This window comes from Haemorhous mexicanus, chromosome 7, assembly GCF_027477595.1.
Source record: "Haemorhous mexicanus isolate bHaeMex1 chromosome 7, bHaeMex1.pri, whole genome shotgun sequence".
Lineage (NCBI taxonomy): Eukaryota > Metazoa > Chordata > Aves > Passeriformes > Fringillidae > Haemorhous > Haemorhous mexicanus.
Window position 1 is genome coordinate 17,561,675 of NC_082347.1, and position 25,332 is coordinate 17,587,006.

At 37.3% G+C, this 25,332-nt stretch overlaps 1 protein-coding gene across 1 annotated transcript in view; it reads right to left on the bottom strand.

Annotated features, from left to right (window-relative positions):
• SH2D4B (SH2 domain containing 4B) overlaps positions 1-25,332 on the bottom strand; it is a 61,522-nt gene that overhangs the window by 11,878 nt on the left and 24,312 nt on the right. Inside the window, exons 5-6 of the mRNA XM_059851237.1 lie at positions 21,724-21,928; positions 20,563-20,690 (exon numbers count right to left, since the gene is read on the bottom strand). Of these exons, the coding sequence (XP_059707220.1) occupies positions 20,563-20,690; positions 21,724-21,928 (333 nt within the window). The remainder of the gene's footprint in view (positions 1-20,562; positions 20,691-21,723; positions 21,929-25,332) is intronic.

Here is a 25,332-nt window from a genome sequence, read left to right on the forward strand (position 1 = left end):
TGTGAAAAGTGATGAGTTCATTATTAATTTAATGAGCCCAGCTAAGAATCCTAATGCTGCCTTCCAAGTTTACAGAAGCCTCAGCAGCAGAAAGTGCTATTCTGCAATATTCTGCAATGATAACTCAGCTTCCCACTCCACTTTCAGGGTTATCCTACATACATCATTGAGTGAAACTCAAGATGAAGTACATATATATCTGTTACAAGAAAGCCACACCAAGCATGGATCCAAGGCTGATAAATTTTGCTAATAAGATAGACTACGTAATAGAAGTCTAGAATTATTTTTTTCATTATTTTACAGATAAAGTAATATCACATCCTTTGTTGTGACCTACCAAGACTCTAAAGTATCACATGTAATAGTCATGTCTATATAAAAAGATAATTCAGCCTTTAATGGTCAATAAATTTTTAATGCACATATGCACGCATATATATAAAAAAAATATTATATATAATACATGTATATTATATGTGTATATGCCAAGAGGCCAGCTGAGGTTAGAGGGACAGCAGGTACGAACACAGCCCAGAAGCTTTCATTTACCATTCTGCAATAGAAGCTATTTGTTGAGCTGATATTTTCTCTTTTTGTATTTTTTCCATTAGCTTGATCTCAAACACTCCAGTGCATGAGGTCTTACTCAGAAAAAGTGTTACAAATACTAGCAGGAATAAATGAGAACAATGTAATGAAAGAAATCATGGCAAAAGTGCCTTCATGACCATTATGAAAAGCCTTCTATCTTGTGCAAAATTCATTTAATGAACAATTATGAATATTCACACGTAATAAATGCAGAAGAAAGAGACCATTCTGTTAGTACAACTTAAGACATCTAACCAAGGTGATGTAGGCCACTAATCAGAATCCAAAACTGATAGAAGCCAATACCAGCATATCCTCTGTTTTCAATAGGATTAGATCAAAGCCCAAATGAGTACAAATATGCCTGGCAATCATTACATGACTGATTCACATGCTAAAGGTCATAAAAACACATTACACTGAGAGCAAGTGTAAACAGTAAAGAAATAAGTAAACACAAGGAATTATGAGGAATTAGCAGATAACACCTGAATAATATAAAGCACTATATTTGATCAATCATACAGGCAGATCTAATCAGGACTTCAAAAGATAGCAATAAAATGGCCATAAGAGGGAAGGAGCAGTTTGGTATGCATCAGCAAACCCTTCCACTTTTTTGAACTGAAAAACTGAGGTACGCAGACATACTACTCTAAATATAGCATTTAGAATTAAAAAAAAATTCACAATGGCAAAACAGCAAATTTTCCAAACATTTCCAAATCAACTTCTTCTCTTCAAGACTTAATTTGCAAATCAAAAGTTGGATTACATCTCACAATGAAAGAAAGAAAAAAGCTGAAGTAAATTTAAGGGGGAAAAAACCCCAACACTATAGAAGCTTCAAAATAACTTCGTTTAGAACAAATTTTAGGGTCTTGGGCATTTTGACTCAAAAGTTGTGGTTTGGTGAGAGGAAAATACATCATAGGTTTTTCTCCTTATTTCATTACGATTTTAAAAAATCATGCAAGTTGGAAGTAAAGATCAAACCTGCCTGAGGCCAAAATCTGAATGAAGGCAATCAGTTTTGAAAGACATAATCAGACAAATAAACAGAAATTCAGAAGGGATTGATCCAAGTGCAGCCAGTGTGGTTTCAGAGGAGCTGACAGGCTGTGTCACACAGCAGCATTAACATACGCCACAGCCAGGAGGAGCAAGAACAGCTTCTGAGAACACTCTGTGAACCTCATGGAGGGAGGCAGAGCTTCCAGAGCCCACAAAAGATGAAGATGCTCATGAGCAGCCAATACAAGGTAAGATGAAAACTGAAACTGGGAAACTAAAACTTAGAATAGATCTGACCTTTTTGAAGTCCCACAATAAGGTGGGATAGTAATGGCTTGGAGCAAACACTCAAATGACACTAGCAACCATCTCTGGTCTGGGAGAAGATGAAAAACCCAGCTCCTTCAGCCACTCAGAAAGAGCAAAAGCATAAAAGCAGGGAAGGTGAAGTAATGGCTTCCCTGCAGTGGAAGAACTAGAGCAGCTATAGTTTATACTCTCAAGGAAAAGCATCACTCAAAGCAACTTTCCTCAGGCTGACTTTTCCAATTCTCTCCCACAGGTGCAAGTCTATACGTGGACTCTGAAACTGACTAAATATAGTTCTGGTTGTTCATTGGGAAGGTCACAATTAATCTACAGCAGGGTGATGTCTAGACTGAATACTTTATGTCATCCTTGAGACTGCCAATGTCACACAAAATTTAAAGAACTCTGTTATCTGTAGGTGGTTTATGGACTGCGCTGCAAATGAAATAGTAAAAAAATAACAAAGGGTCCAAAGTACCACATATAACAGTCAAGTCTATATAAAAAGATCATTCTGCCTTTAATGATAAATATATATAAAGAGAAGTCAAACATTGCCATTTCTCTGGTGTATTCAGCAAGAGTAGCATACACAACTAAATACATGGACAAATATTTGCAGCAATAGCATCTTACAGTGTACTGCTATTGAAGAGGTTTCACCCTCTCCTTCCTTTTAGTCACAATGCTTTTTTGAATAATGCCACAAGAAGAGATCAATAGTATTATGTGAGAAAAGCTAGAGCTGAGAGGTAACAATAGCTCTGCCTCTGCTATTTCAGAATAGAAGCAATAAAGGCCAGAAAGCAAAGCAAGGGAGTAAATCAAAGACATCTGGTAATAGAAACAAAGCTGTTGAAGCTATTCACCATCTGCTGTTAAGGCAGAACAAACTCACATGGGACTAGATCTTCAAAAGAGTTCTGTTTCCATTTAGACATTGAAGTAAATGGCCAAGCTTAGTAAGAAAACCAACAAATAACAAAACAACAAAAATTCAATAAAAAACCCAAACAAAAAGCCAGCACAATGACTAGAAGGTTTGTTGAGGTTTGGGGGACGAATTGAGTTTTTTCATTGTTTTGTTTGTTTGTTTTCCAAACTCTGGCTTGAAGTGTCATGGCAAGAACCCAAGAGCCAAGGGGTCCTGAATTCCTAGGTAATGCTTTTGTTATTTACAGCTACTAAGAATGCAGCTATTTCATGCTGCGCTGCAGGCTGGTAATCTGAGTCCTAGTAACTAGTAATATTTATGCATACTGATAATAAAGAAAATATGTGCAATAGGTCACAAAAAGCAAAACATAAATATGTATAAATAAAACCTTCCTGTCTCCATAGAACTGCACTGGGAGATAAAGCTGGGTTGTATTTAGAAATCAACAGGTAAAACACACATTTGAAATATACTCACAAATGAGTTCTGTCAGGACACAGGGGCCAGTATGGGGCCAGTCTTCTCTGAGCTACATAGGCAAAGCAGAGTGAGACTCTCTAGGGAGCCTGTGGAGAAAGTTCTCTGCTCCACACTCACCTCCCCTTCTGCACAATTTCAGGAGTTAAGCATGCAGTAACATACCTCAGATAGAGATAAATCTGTGCTGGGGAAAGGTGAACAGGAGCCCATTAGCCATTCTTCACCATTCCTCTCCTTTGTAACCACCCTGGCACATTTCTGGTGTATACAGAATTGGGAAGCAACACCTCAGTGAGATTCAGCCAATTCTCCAGTGTGCCTTGCTCACTATAGGAACTGTGCCCTGGGCTATGCACAGACACATAGAGCAAACCAAGGCCCAGAGGAATAATGTATTATTTCTGATGGCAAGAGATCCCTTTAGGCAAGGATGAGGCACCTTGATAATAATCCATCATGTCCTAAATGAGCTTTCCTTGAAGACTTACTTGACGCATAGCTAGAATTTTTATACAGGAGAAATTAAAGGAAAAATCACAGTAAAAAGATATAGGACTGGTTTTGTTTGGGTGGAGTTTTCAAAGGGGTTCTTTGTAGTGTTTTTTTGATGGGTTGGTTTGGTGATTTTTATAATGTGGATTCAGCTCCCTGCTTTGTCGGGATACAACAGTTCTTAGAATAAAGCAAACTCAGTCCTCAGAAGATTTCTTAATTCCCTAAGGATAAGATTCTCTAAAGCAATTAAAAACCTGCTGAAATTCTGAAAGGAATGGATGCCTTACTCCCCTGGGAATCTTAAAAAATCCCATCTAAATGAATAATGCAGTAATAAAGGGTATTTTTCTTCAGGTTTACAGAAAATCAGGTGTGTTACATCTATTGTTGCCAGTGCAGCTCACAGTTAATTCTCTATGCACTTTGCAGAAAATATACCTCTTAATTGTCTCCTTCAGAATTCATTCTACATCCAGCTATCAAATACTGTAAAAACCCTTTATACCCACTGTCAAAACATTTACACCTTATTCACTAGCAAGCAGTGCAGCACATAAAAGACAGGTGTTGGCATTACTTGTCTGAATATACCAGTGTATAATAGAGCTGTAAATTTTTCTGTTAATGTCTCCTCAAAGCCTCGTGTTGGTTTCTTTTCTTCCTTCTTTTCAGAACAGCCTATAGAATGCATTAGCTGGGATAAAAACAATTTAACCCCTCTCTTCTCTTTTTACATTATTGTAATGTATCAGAAGAAAAAATATAGCACAAAATACTTTTAACCTTTTATCTCATATATATATATATTACTTTTTTTGCTTTAGATATAGGCTCTTCTGACTTGAAATCCCTGCATTAAATCTCTGCTGCTACTCTTTAATTTTTGTGAGTTTTCTCTTCTTGTCTAAGTAGCTTCTTAAAAGAAGCTTATGCTAAAAGATGGAACAGTTAACCATTCAATTTTCAGTGGCTTCTTAAACTAAAAGCCTCTGTGTAATTTACTATGTATCATCAGTAAATTGTCAGAAATTATGGGTCAAGAATATTTCATTTTGTACCGTTTTCACTGTTGGAACACTGTCATGTTTCAAAGTCAGAAGCCTCAGTGTTCTAGTGAACTCAATGGAAGATCAACAACAGGAAGGTTAGAGTTTTGGTTTTGCTTTTGTTGGTTGGGTTTTTTATCAGTAAATACTTCCAGGCCTATATAAATGTTCTTCACTCTGTTATAGATACCTAACATTTCCTGCAAGTAGCATGGAAAATAAATATATGCATGAGGATGTCTTCCAACTTGAGAAAATATCAGTACGATATTCCAAGTAGGGAATTTTGTTACAAATATTATTCCCGTAGGATGCATTCACCTCCTTACAATACAGATGAGATTAAATTTTTATTTCTATTATGTACAAAAAAGCTATAGCAAGCTATACAGGCCATCAAGAAACTTCTGTGATGGGTGCATGATGTGACACATGCAGTAGATACTAAGACCTTGCTGTATCTACTGAAACACTGAAATTTGCTTAATCAGTAAAGCACACAAATATCTAACTAAAACCTGACAGGGCTAGAAATTGTACAGGGGAGTAATAAACAGAGAGCAAAGAGACTGATTTATGCTCTGATCCTGGCTTGGCAAACTGAAACACCTCTGTCCTGGTACAATAGTCACTGATACTGTGTTTTCTGTGCAAATTGAAGCGTGGGACACATTTTTAAGACATTAGTGGGCAGTACTCATCATCCTTTCTCCAGGCAGACAGAATGTTTCATTTATTCAGTCTTGGTCTTGGAAGCAAGAAACAGGAAATTCTAGTTTGTGGTCATCTTTTGCAAGCATTTCACTTGTTTACATTACTCACCTTGTTACTGCTCATCTAAATTCTTAAAGTTTACTGAATTTGAAAATGGGAGAGAAAAACCTTCTAGTTTGCAAATTAGATCTAAATCAAAGAAAAAGATGAGAAAATTGATATGTGCAAGAAGAGGGAAGAAGAAAAGCTCTCCTGGGACCTATTTATGTTTTTATAACTCTAGCCATCATTAGGCTCTTGTTTCTCCTAAATACTTCTAAGGGAAACAGAGACATGAACAAAGATGAAAGACTGAGCTTTTACCAAACCAATCGTACAAAACAAAACAAAGCCCAGAGTGAGATTCTTGTTTACTTTGGATTTCTGCAAAAAGGAAATAAAGAAGAAAAGTAGAAAGTAGAAAAATTAAAGTAGAAGAATTAAAATAGTCTTTTAGTAGAACCTTCCTGGCTTTGTACAACTCATTCCAAGACAACATTGCCAGGTCACTCTCATTGCAAGGGGGAGCACATGGACCAAAGGCAAGAACAATGCATGGAACAGCACTGCTGCTAAGTAGCCCTGGCTGGCATGACCTTCCTGCAGAAATCTCAGAGCCCAGCACCAGCTGATGGGCAGTTGCAGTAGGGGGCATCGGGGCACAGTTCTGAACACACAGAGAATAAGGGAAGTTGCTGAAGCTGGCGCTAATTCCTTCTGGAAACAAAGTCTCCTTTAAAAAATAATTTAAAGAAATATGTAAAAGCAGAAATTATTTGCAATTCAAAATCAGCAGTCACTGAACACTTCAGCCGCTGAAGGCACCACGATGAGAACTGAGTGCCAGTTCCCTGACTTGCTGCGCAAGCTGCATTTGGAACTCGACCCACTGCTCACTCAGTGCGTGGAGACGTTACCATTTCCCACTGCCTGCAAGTGGAAGACAAGGGTGAAAAACTGCAAGTGTTAAAACTACTGTCAGTCTCAGGGATTGTTTTGGAAAAAAACCTGTCTCCTTAGATTTTTATTTACTTGCAGCATCTTCCTTCTCTCGAGGCTATACGCACATTTAACCACCAGAATTTTCTTTTAAAAACAGTGTCAGAAGAAATACTTGTACTTGCAAATCTATAGGTGTTTAATCTCAACAAGAAAGACAAGTCAAGCACAAAACTTCAACTGTGCAGTCTTTTAAAACAGCTACATATTCTACTATCTTTGAAATAAGCATTACTGACTGAAGCGTGGAATACTTTACAGGACATGTAAATCCATAATCATTATTTTAAAAATTAAATGCTAATAGATCTGCATATATATTTACTTATTTTAGCACCAGGTGCTGCTTCTGCACTACACATTTAATATATTGATGTTTCTTAAGTAAGATGCTTCTTTTTGTCTGCAAATAATTTTGATATAAGAAAAATACTATATATTAACACCAAATATATATTTTTTCATTAACAGTCTTTCAGTGTTGATACATAAATTAGTTTTGATGCTTCTGAATTGTGAATACTTGATTGCTTAGGCATACAGACATTTAAGTTTGTGATGCAGACTGGCTCCTTTGTGTAACCTGTTCTAAAAGCCACGGCCACGTTAACGGATATATGGAAGGGACAACAAATAATGAGCATTCATTTAAAAAGGCTGCAGTGGGCTAAGAACAAATGAACTCCAACCCAGCCAAAAGCAGGACATTACCCCTCCATTTGCATGCTCTATCACGAAAATACCACTTGTAGAGAAAAATGGGATTTCATTCTGTGCCCATGGAATTCATAATATCTACACTGTGGTTGATATTATCCTTAATAAATTATATAATAAATCAGCATAAACTCTGGCAAAACAGCTTGGGCCTGATTAGACTTCGCCTTGTATACTGTGCAGCCATTTATTCTCAGGCAGGTTTTGACCCATTATGCCCATTTTTCTATCATGTAATTAAGTACAGAAAATAAAGAAGAATTAAAAAATCAGGCCCATGTCCACACAGACTGGACTGAGATGATCAGCTGCCAAAAAGCTTTCTAATAATAATAGCAATAAATTACTTAGTATTGTAACATGCTCTGATTTTCTATCAAAATTATCAAGACAGCAACATTAGGCCCTAGAGTAGTTCCCTGTGCCATTATTGCCATAGCTGTAAATAGCTAGGAAGAGAGTAACTGTATTTACTAAATGCAGAAAAGGAATTAATTGCTTAGGTAATAGGAAGCTACTGTCAAATTTCATCAAGCCAAGAGCAAAGTAGAAAAATGAACAAGAATGCTCTGAAATCATGGTGGCCACATGACACAAACTATAAAAAGGCAAACAAAAGCAAAGCAGATGTGCCTATAACACTGCATTTTATGGGTATTCCTGCCTTTATCATGTCATCTCCACTAAGCATTAAAAAACCCACCAAAACAAAATAAAAACCCACCCACACAAACACACACAAAAAGTAAAAACAAAAAAGCAACAACCAAAAACTGGAGGGAAAAGCAGTGCATTCAGTCATGAGCCAAATTACAAAAAGCCTGCAATTCTTAGGAGTTAAAACTCAGAGAAAAACAACAGTGCCACTTTCTCAAGCTCATCTCTAGATAAATGGGAAAATAATTTTAGAAAAACGTCATTCTCAGGCATTCTTTCCTTCTTCACACTGTTATAAAGCTTTTCAATATGTCCGGTATAAAAGCAATAGAATGTTTCTTTATAAAAACAAAGAATGTTTAAGAATCTTTTCAATACAGTTTTTCATGATTTTGTAGAATTAAGATAAACCCCAACACTTCAAATTTGGACTTAGAAACTGAACTCACTGTCTTTATCAGTGGTTTCACATGTTTTACTTAGATGTAACAACACAACCAAAATATAGACTGTAGCTCCAGGCAAACAGGAAATGCATCCTAGTCCTATTTAGGAAAAATCTTGAAATAAATGAGATGTACTAAATGAAAGCACATTTTAGAACACTGAAGAAAAGTCACCATGTTAGTGTGTATAAAGAGGAAGACAACTGCATTGGCTTTTGTCTAGAAGATGGATTCAAACAATTTTCTGTAAGATGCATCTCTGAATGAATTCTTCAATTACTTTCCATAAAGGCAATTAACCTGCAGTTCTACCTAAAACAAACAAGCTTCACAATGACTTCAATGAAAAAGCAAAGTAAAGTGTCCTCATGAGTAATGACTCTTTGATATTCAAAATCTGCTTGTGTGTAAACTGAAACCCAAAGCCCTCCACAGACACCCATGCTTAATAAGGTTTATTCACATGTCAAATTGCTGTGAACAAATGTCTTGAATAATGTAACACAAAATACATGTGGGTAGGAAAGGCTTTGTAACTCTACTGATTACTAACAAAGCAGTGATACCTAAGCTGGTCATATTTTTTGAGCATGATGAATGTTCAGCCTTCTTTGGGAGCCTTCCTGCTACATTGCTAGTTTAAATGCTTTATTTATGCTAATATTGATTTGCTATTCAGTACACAGGGAAAGCATTACAAATAAAACTTCATTAATTCAGTGGTCTCACTGTAAAAGCATTTGCCCAATGAACAAACACTGAAATGTCTAGAAGATAATTGAGTTACATGGTAGTAAACAAAATATTACACTACAGCCCCTGACAAGCTGCTAACTTGCTAGAGTTGCTAATGTCTTCCACTGGCCTTTACATATTGATACTAATTTGTATTGATGTATCTACGCTTTTTTATCTGACTACGTGGAAGTTAGGTTTGGATTCTTGCATGTAACAGGATTCTTTAGACCTCTAGTTTGACTTCAAGCAGCAAGGGTTGGCTTTTAGATCCTGAGGCCCTTTCTCCACGTGTTGTGTTTCCATGTGTGTCGTGACAGAGCTGAGGGTTGCTGCATGCTCCCAGGTGAAACTCTGAATTTTGAGAAGAACCTAGAGTAGTGCCACAGATTTGGCCCACAGTTTATAGCCTCTCATGAATACCCTGAGTAGATACCAGCTGATAAAGGCAGTCAACTGGCAGTCATGGTGCAACTGGCTCTGCAGTCACCACAGCAATGTGTGAGTACAAGGCAAGGAAGCTTTCCAGGAGGCTTTACTGATACCCTTCTTGGCCATTAAGTAGACAGAAGAAAAGTAGTGGAATGCATTCTCAGTTTGCTTTTATCTAATAAGGAAGCCCTCAGTTTTAAACAAAAAATACAGCCCACAATCAAAAATTACTGTCGGGCCCTTCTCCTTTCTATAATTAAATTAATAGATCTAAAAAGTACAAAATCCTGATTATATAACCACAAACACATGCTCACAGTGGTCTTTAAAAGCACATATTACAGCTCACCTAGAATGCTATAATCTCAAGGGTGTTGAAGAAGCTGTCAAGACACATTTTCCATAAACCTAAATGACAAGTGTACTAGTAAATCACAGTGTCAGCAGAGCTCACTCAAAAGGAGGAGAAAAACAAAAGCCACAGTTGACATGAAGCCCTGGAAAACTCCAATTTTACAGCTGAATGTTTCAACAGATAACTAGGCAGAAAATATACTGTGTTCTTTGCTTTACATACTTTTCTCTCAGGTGAAGGAAAATGTTTTTTTCTTTAAATATATTCCCTTTGTGTAAAGTTTAAGAACGCATTTATTTTTTAGGTACATTAGCAATCTGAAATCTATTTTAATCTGTAAGAAGCTTCCAGATGACATCACTAATCTTATAAGAAATCATTCTGCATTTTTTTTAATCAAGTAATTATTAGAACCTTTATTGCTAAAAGGGGTACAAATTTAAATCATGGTATATCTGGAGTAATTTCCCATATTCAAATTAAAACAGGATTTCCAGATAGAATTCTACAACGCATTTTCTGTAACTGCTTAAGAAACTGTTCTTCTTTATCTAGCTCAAAGAAAAGTAAATCTAGCCATAATATTGATAACTAATTTTTCTTCTCACACACTTGGCTAGATTTGGGAACCTTAGGCTAGCTTTGTTAATTACAGTGCTTTCTAGCTGCTTGCAGCATTCTTGAACATTGATTTCTTGTACTGTTCCTCAGGGGGAAAAGTTACCTTTAATCACTCAATACAGTGAGCCAGACTCTGAAGCACTGTTGAAAGTCAAATGAGAACAACATTGAGATAGTAAAAACTTCACACCTAATGAGTGGCGGTGTAGTGCCCATGTGCAGCTGTGAGAGTGACCCAGTTCTGGACATCCCCTGGGGTCTGACACGGTTCTCAGTTAAGCCACCAAAAACCAGGCACTAAATTGCCTCATTTCCTACCAGCAGTAGAGCTAAGGTGAGTGAGTTAGCAGCCAGGCTCAAACTCACAGCAGTATAATCTGAATGAGGGGTTTAAAGCCACTACTCAGAAACGGAAAGTACTTCAATGAGGAACCAACTTCATCTCAAGTTCCAAAAAAGTTATAAACAGAAGCAGGCACAAATTTTAACTGATTTTTGAATGCAAAGTCTGGAATTAAGTGTCTTTCATTTACACTAAATTTCATTAATGAAACATGATAAAAGGTACTCCACTCATACAGCAACTGTGCAGAATAATTGTTCCTCCCACTATCTGGGTTCTCAAAACTTCTGTCACCACCCTGTAAACAGTAGCATGGTTAAGAGAGAAAACAGGAGAGGGAGTTCTGTCCCATGACTAATGAGCTACTACTTTCTTGCACTTTGGATTGAGTATCTATAAATGTTTATAGCACACTTCAAGTCAAAAAGATTCCTATTATCAAGCATCTTGGAATGAATTTATAATAGACACATGCACTCATCAAAGGTCATGCTGTGTTTAATTGTAAGAAGCAGTGGTAGCAGCAGTGGCAGAATGGCCCATGGAATTATATATAATTTAGATCTCAGTCCTCTCCACTGTGGATTAAGAACTCTGTGTATTTTATTATGGATGTTAATCTTGGATAGAGAGCTAGGGTTTGAAGCTGTCGGAGCCAATGCCAATCAGTGTGCCAACCCGCATGGCTCTTTTGGAGCTTTTCCTCTTCAAAAGAGTTGTGAGTTTGTGATTTGACAATCCCATTCACTGAAAGGCCAGGAGAAGAAGGAATAACTGACCTTTCTGAAATTGAAAAGGGAAGGAAGCTGTCACTTTCTTAATGTTTGCAAGCGAAAGGCAAATTTCTGTCTCATTCTCTCCACCCCATTCTGCCTCCATGCCAGCAGCACACAGAGCAGTGACACAAACAGGTTGGTTACCTGCAGTCACAGAAATCTCTTCCCTTTCTTTCTCTACCATCTCCTACTGTTTACCTCCTGCAGGGAATGCAGTTCAAGTGTCAAGATCTGCTTCTAACTGGAAGAACTGGAATTAAGCTAAACCAGCAATATATTTTTTTCAGCCCCACACTTTCCCCCCTGCATGACTACACACAATACCTGCTGGTACCCTGTTTGAGAGAGTTGTCTTTGCTTAGCAGGAAAATAGTATTACTTCAGAGGAGCTGTCAAACTAATAACTTGTAATCTTTTCCCTTGAGGCTGGATCAATAGGACTGCAGGTTCAATGCTTAGCAGAGCAAGAAGGAGGACCAATAAGGCATCCAGCTTCTGGGAAATCAGGGAAATTTACTGACCTCACGTCTGCAAGTATTTGCTGGGCTTTAAATAGATAAAATAATAAATATAACTCAGTCTGTCATAAGCTGATGAAAACATATACAGAAGCCTGTGAAAGAGAAAGCACATTCTTGTAAGTATGCAAGCAAAGGAACAAAAGCTGCAAACATTGCTGATAGACACTTAGATATAGACTAACAATAAGCAGGAGATGAGCAATTCATCCAGGCCTAACAAGGTTCTGCACAGGATACCTGTGGTATGCTAGAGGGGGTGATCAGGAAACAAAAAAACACAGCACTTAAAGGTGCACAGTATGAGCTGAATGTCTTGTGCTGGTAGTGTCTGATATCTAAAAGTGTACGGATAAACCCCAACTGACACACCCACAATGCCACTGGAAGGAGAAAGCATGGTCCAGCAGGTAAGGACCAGACTACAGTACCTGGAAAAGGATACTGCTCAGATTCAGGCTGCTGGACAGATGAATAAGGCCTTCTGCTTTTGCTTTGGTCACCATCAAATAATCATAATTCCTTCCAGTCTTACTATAATCAACCTTTGTAGGTTTCTGGGCTTTTTACTAGTGTGTAACACTCCTTATTTTGTGTAAAAATTATGACTTTTATGTCTATACATATGATTTCTTCCAAATAACTTTCACTCTTATATCACACGGTTTCTATAAATTATTCTTCATATCTAAGCACTAACAGCAGAGCTTTCTGTCCAGACACACCTCTCTTTGTTTTATGTAATGTGATAAAGCCTGAAGGAGCTGCAGTAGCAGAGAAATGTATTGACACACTGACCAACTCAAAATGGAGACAGAACTGTAGTGAAAAAATACAGGTATATACTGTAAGCTACCATGACGGCTTACTAAGCAAAATCATAATTGCTTACAATGGCATGCTCTAACAGTAGCAGATGGAGAAGAAAATCTTAAAAGTGTTTTAAGTGAAAGGGGAAGAGGTCTTCGAAATGTAGAGGAATTTGATTTTCAATATTCTTTCAATAAATTCACCTGGGAGTAAACTCTCTGAAATAGTTGCTCAATATTCTTCACTTATGCAAAGAACTGCCTGACGAACTTGAAAAGCCTATTTAAAAAAAATTTTATTTTTAACTAACCCTGCACTGTCTGGGCTCTGTACCTGACCTGTTTGTGTTAGTAAAACTGTTAGCACACCGCACCTGTTTCCTCTTTGTGCTTACATGTTCTTTATTATCTCTCATTCTAAATGTTTGCCATACCTGCTAAGAAAAATTGATGCCTTCTGTCTTCAGAACATGCCAAATCTTTAGAATATAGCTTCCAGTTAAAAAGCAGTCAAGAAGGAAAATGTATTGTAAAAGAATAAGAAAGCTCATTTCACATTAGCAATTAGCCTATTTACATTAATTATTCAACTGCCTCATTCTACAATTTCCCTGCTGTTCTTTTGTGCTTCCTTTCTCCTTGCAGCCTGTTACAGCTCACATTACCTCACTTTGATACTTTGCTCCCTTCCAAGAGGAGCCATGAGTCTAAAACATTTATTTTGTTTGCTAATAACCTGTCTGCATAGACACTTTGAAACTCTAACGGTGTAAGAAAAACAATTCCAAAGCCTTCAATAGAACTGACAGACTGAAACAATCATTATGATCTAAGTGTAATGAATTAGTGTGTGAAGGATCATCTTATTTCTCAGAAAACAGAAAAATACCTCTCATTTCTTAAAAAAGAAGCCAAAAGCTGAATTGAAGCTCAGGAAGCATTTGGATTTTTTCATATTATGGGTCTGACTGAGGACAAAAATAATCAAGTACCAGAATCCACCGTAGGACCTCAACACTTAACTCCAAATACTGTGTGATCTTTGAAAAATATTATCAGAATATCTGGTAAATGTTTGAAAAGGATATGTTCAGGAAATACAGAAAAAGAATGTTCCATCTCACAGGAAGTAAAAAAAGTGAAAAACTATCATGACTCTAATAACAGCTCTCATGCTCATATTCACCCATGTAAAGAATATATATAAAACTGCAAGGACAAGCTGGTTCATGTCTGGTGCTGCATTAAAACCTGTACGTGTAGGTTATAAAAATTACTGCTCTATAATAATTCTGAAGTAAAATTACAATAGTGTTACTATTTAAAGGCAATGGTACAAACCCAACATGAGCCAATCCTCAGTCCGTCAAATGCAAGATAGATTTTCCAGTCTCACAGAGGGTTTAGCAACCCCTCTGTATAATTCACCAGAGGGCTCTCACTCATCCTGCAGCACCACTCTGCCAGGAATATCATCATTCTGTGCCTCAATTCAGCAGTGGAGGAAAGCACAGGACTAAGCAGCCTTGGAATCTCCTGTGGTCTGTGTAACCACAGGATGGGGACAGCAGAGGTGACAGCTGAGCTGCCTTCCCACTCAGGCCTAACTACTTCTCAACCCCTTTTCTAATGTAGGCTTATGTGATGAGAGTGTAATTTGGTGTCCAAACTTATTCTACATCTGTTCTTCCTGCCAAGATTCCCAACAAAGGTGACTTCCATTCCTACCTAATTTTTCTGAGAAAACCACACAGATTGGGGATGCTGATTGATAATAATTGACTGTGGCATTACTTATTTTGCACAAAATCAACCATGTGGCAATATCTGGCAGCCTGTGTTGACCTGGCTGTATCCCTGCAGCAGCCACAAGCCACAAAGCCTACAGATATTTGAACTGCTGATCACAACTGTGTCCATCCTCTTGGAGAACTGACTGGCAGGGAACAGAGACCTCTACCTTTTAAATAAAGGAACTAAGACATAATTTCTTCTAAATCTATCATCTCAAAAGTGTCCTCTCTTTTTTAATCTTTCCCAGACAATTGTTCAAAATAAATTTTTACATTCTGTAAAATGTAAAAATTTAATCCTTTTTTTAATCTCATTTCCCCTTTTCATTACTTGCATAAATTAGAGAACTGGATCTGTCCTGCAAATGTATGCAACAGGTGCATTCATAGTCACAATTTTCATTTGAGTCAGGAATTATCTGATTCCATTCCAGATGTTTCCCAACTACAGAACATTTTAGATACCAAGCCTTGCATATTTGCATTCTTGAAGTCCTGTGGAAGACAGTGAAAAGCTCTCAGTGAATTCAGGAGATTTTTAACAAACTTTGTATCTTTTTATCATCAGCTAACATTCTAGAAGATAAAAAAACCCCAGACCCCTAGGGTCTGTTTACTTAAGCAAATAGTCTGTGTGCACACTTTTTCAAATAGACGTAAAACCTAGATAATAATAAAGCAGTGAATCAGAAAATAGATCATTAATATTATCAAGAAGGCCGTACGTCTGCTAGATTAACAGCACTTGCTTTACATCTTCATAAAATGCATTTATTGAAAAACTGAAAAGCTCCTCTTCAAGAGCAGAAGAAAAAGCATGCTTTTGTTCTCAAAGCAGCAAACTTTATTCACTGTTAGATGTTTTTCAAACAAACCACTGCCATTTCTGTGTCTTTTAAAAATATTACAACACAGACTACATGCTAAATTCCAAGTGCCCTCACTGTTGTTCAAGGATCAGAATGAATAGACTTTCAGAAATATCTCCTTTACTGAGAACACCTCATTTGCAAAACCATTATCACTTTTTTCGTGTGCTAGATTTTCCTCTTGAAACAAGTTTCTTCCTGAAAACAGCATCAGCCATCTGGGTTAAACCTTGATCTGTAAACGTTTGCAACACATTCCTGATAAAAGGAATATTTTCTTCCCTTGCTCCCGTGACCTCAGAGATTATTCAACTCCTGCATCTCTCAGAATTCTTTCAATCCATCCTTCGATCTGCTCTGATCAGCTCCTCCACAGTTCCCCACTCCCCTAACTGCACCACCACTCTGACTTCCCCTGGTGAAATGGTTCTCCACAATAGCACCCACGCTCCTGCAATTACATTGTAAAGGTACAGCCTTTAGGGCAACTACCTCATGTTTCCAGATCTATGATATCAGCCTCTGAACTTTCCTTTCAAATTGAAGGCAAGTGGAGATCTGATAGTGCTGCAGCAGATGCTTGGCAAACAAGCCCACAACCACCCACAGACAGGCAATGAATAAATTCTGTACTGTGCTCACTACACACCTGAGAGATCCCTGTTATATTGTGTATAAACAGAAACAGCCATAAAACATTGCTCTCAACTAGAACTGGGGAAATATTTTGAGCTCAACACCAGCAAAGACCATCATCCCTATATTCTGAATAGAAAATAACCAAATGCAGAACAAAGTATGTGAGGGTGAACAGTCTAACATCTGAAGTTAAAAATATCAAAACCATCAAAAGTAACAGCTGACAAACTCATTGGAATGGGGAAAAAAGTGCTGAAACAAATTGCAAGCACAAGAGAAAGGTTAAAAGACAAATGAAAGAGCAGTTATGGAAATAATACACATTTCAGCCACCAGCAACATTTTGTTAAATACTTAGGGGAGGAAAGGTCTTTAGTTTTGCTGCCATATGGAATTCTATCCCAAGAGTCTTATACCTGCAATAAACCACAATTTGCTAATGTCTGTGATAGTTTGGCAAAACTCTTCAACATACAGGGAAGACTGATAACTTTCCCTTTACTCAGCATGGGTCCCACAGGGGTTTGAAAAGAAAAATCCTGTTCAAAGCTAAACTTAGAAAAACAAGGAATGGTCCCTCTTTCCAGCCTGTTTGAGAGACAGCTCTCCCATCCTAAACAACAATTTGCTTCCCTGCTTTCAAAACATATCAGCAACTGGGATCTTTGCAAAGAATGCTCTTGATTCAAATTAACAAAAACCTTTCATACAACTTGACACAACATTAGGATGCCCATACAAGTTTGATTAATATGCTTATAATCATCAATTAGCAGGTGGGAAATCAGAATACAATCATTAACTTTCTGGCTATCACGCTGTACGGAATTTACCTGTAATTAAATTTAGACCAATTTCTTAGTTTTCGTAGTAAAAAAAATTAAATAATAGTTCTTTTCACTTAAACCTAAGGCAACTATTAGACAATACAAAAGACAAAGACACTGATAACATTAAATCCCAAGATAGTCCTGATGACACCTTAATCACTGGCTCTGATTCTTCTTCATTTTAACCGTTTGAGAACTGAGCATTGAGCACTGTGGCCACAAAGCGGGCATAAGCTACTTCAAAACAAAAGTTCATTGCTTCACAACCCAAATGAAGTAAAGAACATGTCATAATTTTATGATTTAGGACAGAACTAAAGTTGGGTTTAATTTATATAAAACATTTGAAAATAGATATGTATTTTTTTTTTCTTTGCAAACTTAAGAAAATAATCCTAGCTTGGAAGGGCAAATAAACTGGGTTTTGGCAGGGATCTATTATTTAAACAGAGCAAAAAAGAACTGAATTCACATCCAGAATTCAGCTGTATGTTACAATTTGTATCCTTAACATCAATTTTTTAAATGAAGAAAACAGTAAAGCCTATTTCAAATGCGCTAAATAAGATCTGCTGAAATTTAGATAACTGATGATAATTTCAGGAGACAAATAGAGATGGATGAAGTTGAAGCTGATATTTATTTAGGAAGTAACTTCTTGTGAATAAGGAAAGAAATGTTCTGATTTGAAAGATCTTTTGTTACTACAGATTTTACTACCCTGCTTCAAATGAAACATTTTGTAGTGATTCTTCAAATGAAGACAAAAGGAAAACTTCAGGTACATTAAACAAGCCATATGCTACCGGTTTCATGTACCATGAAAATGCCTCAAACAATGTGTATTTTTAAACAGAATCCAGATTGGTTTGATGACTTAAAGTGGAAAATAAGCCAAATATATGAGGATAAAGCCATTTGCATTATGATTTGTACTTTGCTACTTGAGCTACACACATCTGTCTCAAAGCTTCATCTATGCATAACTAGAATAAGTTATATGTCCACAGTACAATTTGAAGACAGTGAATCAGCTAATGCTCAGCTTCAGCTAAAAAGCTGAACAGCCTGACAGTCAAAGCAGGCAAGCCAAGCTCTACTGACCCTGGCAAAAACATGCAATTCTGTAATAAACTGGTATCTACTTTTTCAGTACTGCTGCAATAGCTCTCTTAGTGCATTGCATTCAAAAAACCCTTAACGTGAGGCAGAATATTAAACTCCCATTTTGTGGTTCAAAACTGAGATATAAGAAAATACAGAAGTTGCTCAAGGATGTGAAGGACTTGATTATACCTGTTGTGAGAGACGCTTGAGGTGACCCAGTGGCTCGAATTGTCAGCTGTAATTCTGGGCTTTGCAGAATGGCTTTCATTTGTACTGCCAATTTCTTATACAAGCCAAATATATTCTGCTGTATATTTGTTCATAGACAAAAATCATTCATCATGTATCCTGGTTCCCTGAATATAATACAAAATAACAGGAGGTGCAGGAGTCAGACTCGATAATCCTTGTGGGTCCCCTTCCGACTCAACACAATGTGTGATTCTGTTTTGTTTGGTTTTCCTGAGAGTTTGTGTCCATTACAAACTGTAACACAGACACCAGATAACACTACCAAACACTAATTATTGCACCTGTAATAGCCTCTTTAGATTCCACCACTGCAGAAGAGTTACAAGGCAGCTGAGTTGTTCACAATTTACAATTGTAACAATTAATCTGACCAGAGTTGCAAAAGCCAAAACAACTCATGCAGCAAATAGGTACCAAAACAGCACTCACTGGAGTCCCTGCAGAGAAGACCACTGAGCTTTAGGCTGGAAGGTAACTTGATTGTCTTTGTCTGGCTCTTTGAGTGAGAGAAAGAAAAATTAGGTACTTTGCTCAAATTTACTAGTCATTGCATTCAGTTTCTCAAGATATGAAGAGCGTGACGTGGGAAATTAAAGAATGATCATGACCGTCTCAATTCATTCAGTGATTAACAAACTAATCCAAAAGACACCAAAATTAGTAGAAAGACTGCACATGCATTGGCTCAAGCCTAGACACCTCCTTAACTTTAAGCATAAATTATGTTTGTAATTCCTCACATGAACTTATATGGATGTGGCCTTCCCACATGCAGGGAAAACGTTTATCATTGAATCATGCAGAAAGATCCTGGTTGGAAGCACATCTGGCAAATGGCCACAAATGAAATTTTGATCAGTTTGTCTCTCAGAAAGCAACCACACCTAATGTCTTCCCTAGGAAACACACAACACTGTATCACTGTTCATAAGAAATGAAAGTATTTAGAATTTACAAGCTATACATGACTGACTGCAGGGTCTTTGACCAATTAAGCCAATGAAAATAGCAGCTTGTTGATGTCTTTTAACACATAAGGATTTGTGTATCATAAACAGAAATCTGAAATACGTGAAACACTAAACTTATTCAAAAATCTTCCTTGCCTGACTCACTTCAGAATGCCCACACATCGTCATCTTAGCCTTAGAGAATTAGAGAATCATGAATCAGATGAGGGTCAGCTTAGTGCTTTGAACAAAGCAATAGACACATCAAAAGCAGAAATGAAAAAACACCAGATTTAACTTTAAAGTCTTGCTGGTCCTCAATTATGTCAGCTATTAAACCAGAACCCTTTTTTTTTTTTTTAATGTCTACAAATACTGAATATGAAGATCATTGCTAACATCTATGAAAATAAGACATCTTACCTGTGAATTTGATATCAACATATTCAGCTGCATTGCAAATGCTATACAAAGCAAAACTCTCAGAGATGCTAGCAACTCCAGCAGATAAGATAGCAAATTTTGAATCTGCACATGTCCCATTTCAGGAAAACTGCCTAAAATCATACACTTTCAATTATTTTTGAGGAAAAAAATAATAATTTTTGTTTGCAAAAGAAAGTAAGAAATAAAAAATGCTCCCCCAGTTTATAAAGTAAAACAATGATTAAAAAGATATGAGTTCAAGTCATTCTTGCAAATCAGGTAAATCAAAAACTTGAACGTCAGTCATCTATCTACCACATCATTGTAGTATTTTCCAGTTAATTTTGGAGTTCTTCTCACCCTGTCTTGGTTTAGTACTCTCGCTTGACTTGCTGTTTTGCAGCAAGTATATTTTGACCAAAATATTCCTGAAAAAAAACTTTGGTGATATGAGTCCCACATTAATCTACTTAATTAGTAAAAATAAACCAGGAAAATTGTACAGTAATAGTAGGAAAGATGCAAAAGTCTTGTTTTAACAGGCACTCATTTTCACCATATCAGTAGGCTTTGTTTTTTGGGATGGAAGCTGGTAAGATTAATTTCCCAAGCAGGTGCTCACAGCCCTGTTATACACAAAATAAGAGATCAGGGAATTACCATGGAACCACTGAGCAATCCTGTTGGTGCTCCTCTCAAAGCCAGCCCGCCGAGGGATCTGCTCCTCCTTGAACCAGCGGATGATGACATCTCGGGAGAAGGGCCGAGAAGGGCGCTCCCAGACGTTACTGCACACAGAGACAGCACAGCAGTGTGAGAAAAAAAGGGACAGCAGAAATAATAGTCTCTTTTTACAAATTGACAAAGCATACAGCTGCAAAATGGTCAGTGTAACTTCTGCTCAGTAAAACTCACTGAACAACTTTATCTTTTTAAAAATTGTTAAATTTACTTTTTGTGTTTATGGAAACCACAGTCGTGTGATTTTTATATTTGCAATGGCACCTTAAATATTTTCTTACAGAACTTAAATTGAAAAAATAATTTATAACAATGGATGTTTCAGTCAGCTTTCCTTTTCCGTCTCATTTTTATTCCAATGTAAACATTGACAAGAAATGCTTTTTTCTTGAGTATATTCCTTTTTACTAGCAAAAACTCTTAATCAGTAGCAGCTATAATACACTGTGTCTCCAAACAGGAACCACTAAGCACAGTAGAGGGAATTTTTAGTTTAAAATTTTATGTTTCCTTTGCAGTCTCTGCTTGACAGCCTGCCTTACTCTTTCTACTGCTTTCAATGTGTTTTATTTAGTAGGAATCGTCCTCCAGTTTGAATTCTTCTCCTCTCCTGCAATTAATTGTGCTCCTTAAATAGTGAAATGAATGATTAATAAATACCAAAGATGCTTGGTTTTGCCTGAAAAAAAGCCACAAAAAAATAAAAGCCTCTGAAACTTAGGACTGATCTCTGTTTAAAAAAAAAAAAAAGCTGTTAAGCAGCAGGCAGGTTTAGGCTTGAGGCTTAAGGCTTGCCTAAGAATTTGTCCATTTGACTTCAGCCTCACATACTGATCTCATTCTGTCTTCTCAAGGAGTCTTCTCTGTGTGAATTCTAAGAAATCAGCCTGAAGATAAATGACATTTAGTTTGTGTTAAATCTGTTTTTCTTTTCCTTTAAACATTCTTTTCTCTGATCAGAAGGAAATATCAAGACTGAGGAATCCCAAAACCTGAAGAGCAGCTTGTTGAAATGGAAAGGATTGGAGAGGGAGCAATCCAAGAGAAAACTGTTTCAAAACCACTCCAGCACAAACCAACCTGGCTGCTGCAGGAGACAAAGGAGTCGCACTGTTGCTGTTCAGTTTGATCTCCTGATCATTGTTCAGGTTTGTCACCTGGAACAAATGACTCAGGCCAGCCACTCTTCCCTTCTGGATGGCACGCAGGGACTGCCGTCGGTACTCGTCCCGCGCCCTGCGCGCTTTGTGGCTCCTCTCCTCGTCGGCAGCCTTGGAGCGGCGCACTGGGCGGAGTGAACATGAGGAGAGATTGAGAATTACAAACAGCCACTGAGCCCTCTGTTCACAGCAGCTTAGTGCCCTTATTCCTGCATGAGCTGGTTTTAAGAATGTATAAATTGCGACACATTACCGAAGGCAGATAACCGGATGGCTTCCCTGATGCTTCAAACACAGGCCCACCTCTAGAAGAAGCCTCAAATTACCAATGATCTGACCACTACTGGCAATAACTGAGCTTCTACATATTGTGATTAAATCTGACACTTCTTTTGGCTGTAATAAGAGAAATTCTGCTTGGGGACATCTTTTCCCCTGGAAGTGCACCAAGTTCTAAGTTTCAAGAAAGGATGTTAATTACTGCTTTAAATTAAGTCTGTGTCTGAGTTCTTGGCCATTATGAACATAACTAGAATTGAAGAGTCAACTCCCAAAATTTACCATTATAAAAACTGACATGTAGGTTGCACTTTGTCAGTGCTGTTTTCTTTCTGAAAGGCCTATGCTATCTTTGTCATGGTACTTATAGTCACAGACATTTCCAACTTGAAATTTGCAGTCTAAAAATGGTTTCATTAACAATGGATAAATTAACAGCCATAGGAAAGGACATGTTGATGCTATGGATGGGGCTGCCTCACACTTCAGTCTCTGAAATTGTATATGGAGAACCAGAACTTGTACTGGAAGATTTAATGCACACCTCGCCATGGCACTGACCACGGAGTTACCCATTTTTGTAACCTGAAATGAGACTGCTGTTCTGGCCACAGTGGCTCAGGCATATTTCACTAAAACTTCATCATTTTAAAGTTAATGTTCCAACAATCCTGTCTTTGACATGGCATAACTTAAATGCACCAAGAATTCTACTGCAAATATTCATCATCTATCAGCTCTTTTCTGGTGCCTCAAGCCCCATTTGGATGATGTTTTTGAGTCACAAATAACTGCAGGCAGGCAAATTATTCCAGTGCAAAACAAACCTTTAACATGCAGTGAAGCAAATATTAAAGAAGCTAGCTATGGCCTCCAGTAGCAATTATCAATCCTACCATGACTATCCTGGCTTCGATCATACCCAGTTCATAAAGTGAACACTCCATTTCCTACTCCCCTGTGACTGTACCTGTGACTAGGAATGCATCATAGAATACCAGACAGCTGCATTTCATTAGTCTGTTTGCATCCCTCTGGTTTACACTCCCAATTTAAAGCAAGCAGAAGTATAACTGGATTTAACTCCCAAATTCTAAGAAGGTTTAATGGAATCAAGAAATAAAAGCACTCAAGGCCAAATGAAATGAAATAAAATGTTGTGGGCAAATGAGGGAAAGGGAAAAGACTTTTAAGCTGAGAATTATATAATATTATCATAAGCAGAAAGATATCCAGGACTAAAAGCTCATCAAGATAGCATAATAAACGAATCATAGATGCTTCACAGTATACAGCTGGCAAGATGCCAGTTTCACTTAACTACATAACCCGCAGCTTTGGCTAAACACAGTGACAAACAAATGAACATCCCAGGAACACAAGTAACAAACTCCACTATTTATCTTAGAGATCATTATTTTTAAGGGTAGATAACGTCATTTACATATAGTGCTCCAATGGCTCCAGTATTTCTGTGATTTATCTCCTAGAAAGCCACTCATGATGGTCACTTGGACGATGAATGCAGCACAAGGAGAGACTGCAAGGAAGATGAGTGTGATGCAACTTTGCAAGACATCTAGAAACCCTCCACTGTTGCCACCATCACATATTCAGATTGAGAGCAGACTGCCTGGACCTTTCTGGGACTCTTTTCTACTGATGTACAGGCTGCCTGGCAATGAAAAAGGCAAGGTATCGTCATGCCCCTCTTTCCTCAATAATAGGCACTCTTTTCAATAGTTATTCCTATTGTATTTTTGCTAGCCAACAAGTCTGTACCATCAGAAGTCAGTGACCCAGACTACATTTTCCCAAACTATCAAACTTTAGTACTTCTTACCACAAATGTATGACATGAGGTAGCATAGTTAAATATCAATAGCAACTTTGAAATACCAATATTCAGAAAACCTTTTGAAAGTATGACATGCAGCCCTCTCTATGCAGACATATACATGTATGTATGTGCATTTAAATTTATGTATACACCCATACATGTGTGTTTGTGTCCATAGGATACAGCAGGCTGTATACAGATATTGAGATTTTACAGAGAGAATAATCTCTTTCCCGTTGGGAAGAATTTTTGAGATTTTCCAGTGGAGGTATCTGAATTCTATCACTAACCATAGGGATGCAAAGGGTCTCTTAATCCATTTTTCTCATTACTGGACTCCTGATTTTCTCCCTATCCCCCTCCTTGTAGTTACTACCAAAAACTGGGGACCACTACTTTAAAATTCAGCATTTTATCAATGCTCCTGACAGTAAACTCACTTGAATTTTTAGGGAACATGAATACCCAATGAATTTCTTTAAAAGTCAGGCAAAAATAAATTCATAGACACATTCGTAGAAGAACATAAAAATACAACAATATAAAAGAAGCTATAATGAGTCAGCCTGGTATTCTTCTTCCAAGAGACACCAAAAGTAGGTGCTCAGGGAAAGGCAAAAGAATGGATCAACTCACTCATCTCTGTCTTCATTTTTACTGGAATAATTTTTTCCTAGAGATTAATAAAGCTGGTCAGATGGTATCTGAACACTTCCCTGCCTGATGCAGTTTGCAAGACTTTGTAAGTGTATTAACAGAATGCCTTTTACAATATTCAGATTAATATTTGTGCTACAAATTTTCCTATCATGTTTCACAGATTCTTTTTTTGCTTTCTCAAAGAGAGGTCACACTTAAATAAACTAGAAACCTAAAAACGGGACAGCACACAGAAACTAATGAGAATATGTACCCTCTGCTATCCAAATTTAGTTTTGTTTTTCAGTTTCAAAAATAAGAGTTTTGAACAGTAGACTCTCTGAATAAGTCTTCCACTCTTCATCTTTTCACTTGCTAACCAATATCCCTACTCAAGGTACTAACTTACAACAGCCCTCTAAAATACCCCAATATGTATCTTTTATATGAAATCAAAGTGTGTAATTGCTCTTACAACATATTTTTTCCCTTTTAGCACTGATTTCCCAAATTATTCTACACTTGTTATTTAGTACACTAAAAGCCCTAAAATCCTGTATTTCAGTTAACACAGTACTTCAATGGGTCATTATTGTTCTTTGGCAAACAGCAAAAGCAAACTGAAGAGAAACTAATATTAGCACCACTTTGCTTATTGCCTTGGCAATAAACAGCTGAGGGATAATGTGATGCGGAGAGTTGAATCCCCATCACATTATGAATTCCATCTACTAAAGAAATTAGTAGTGTCAATATCCTTGCTACATTCCT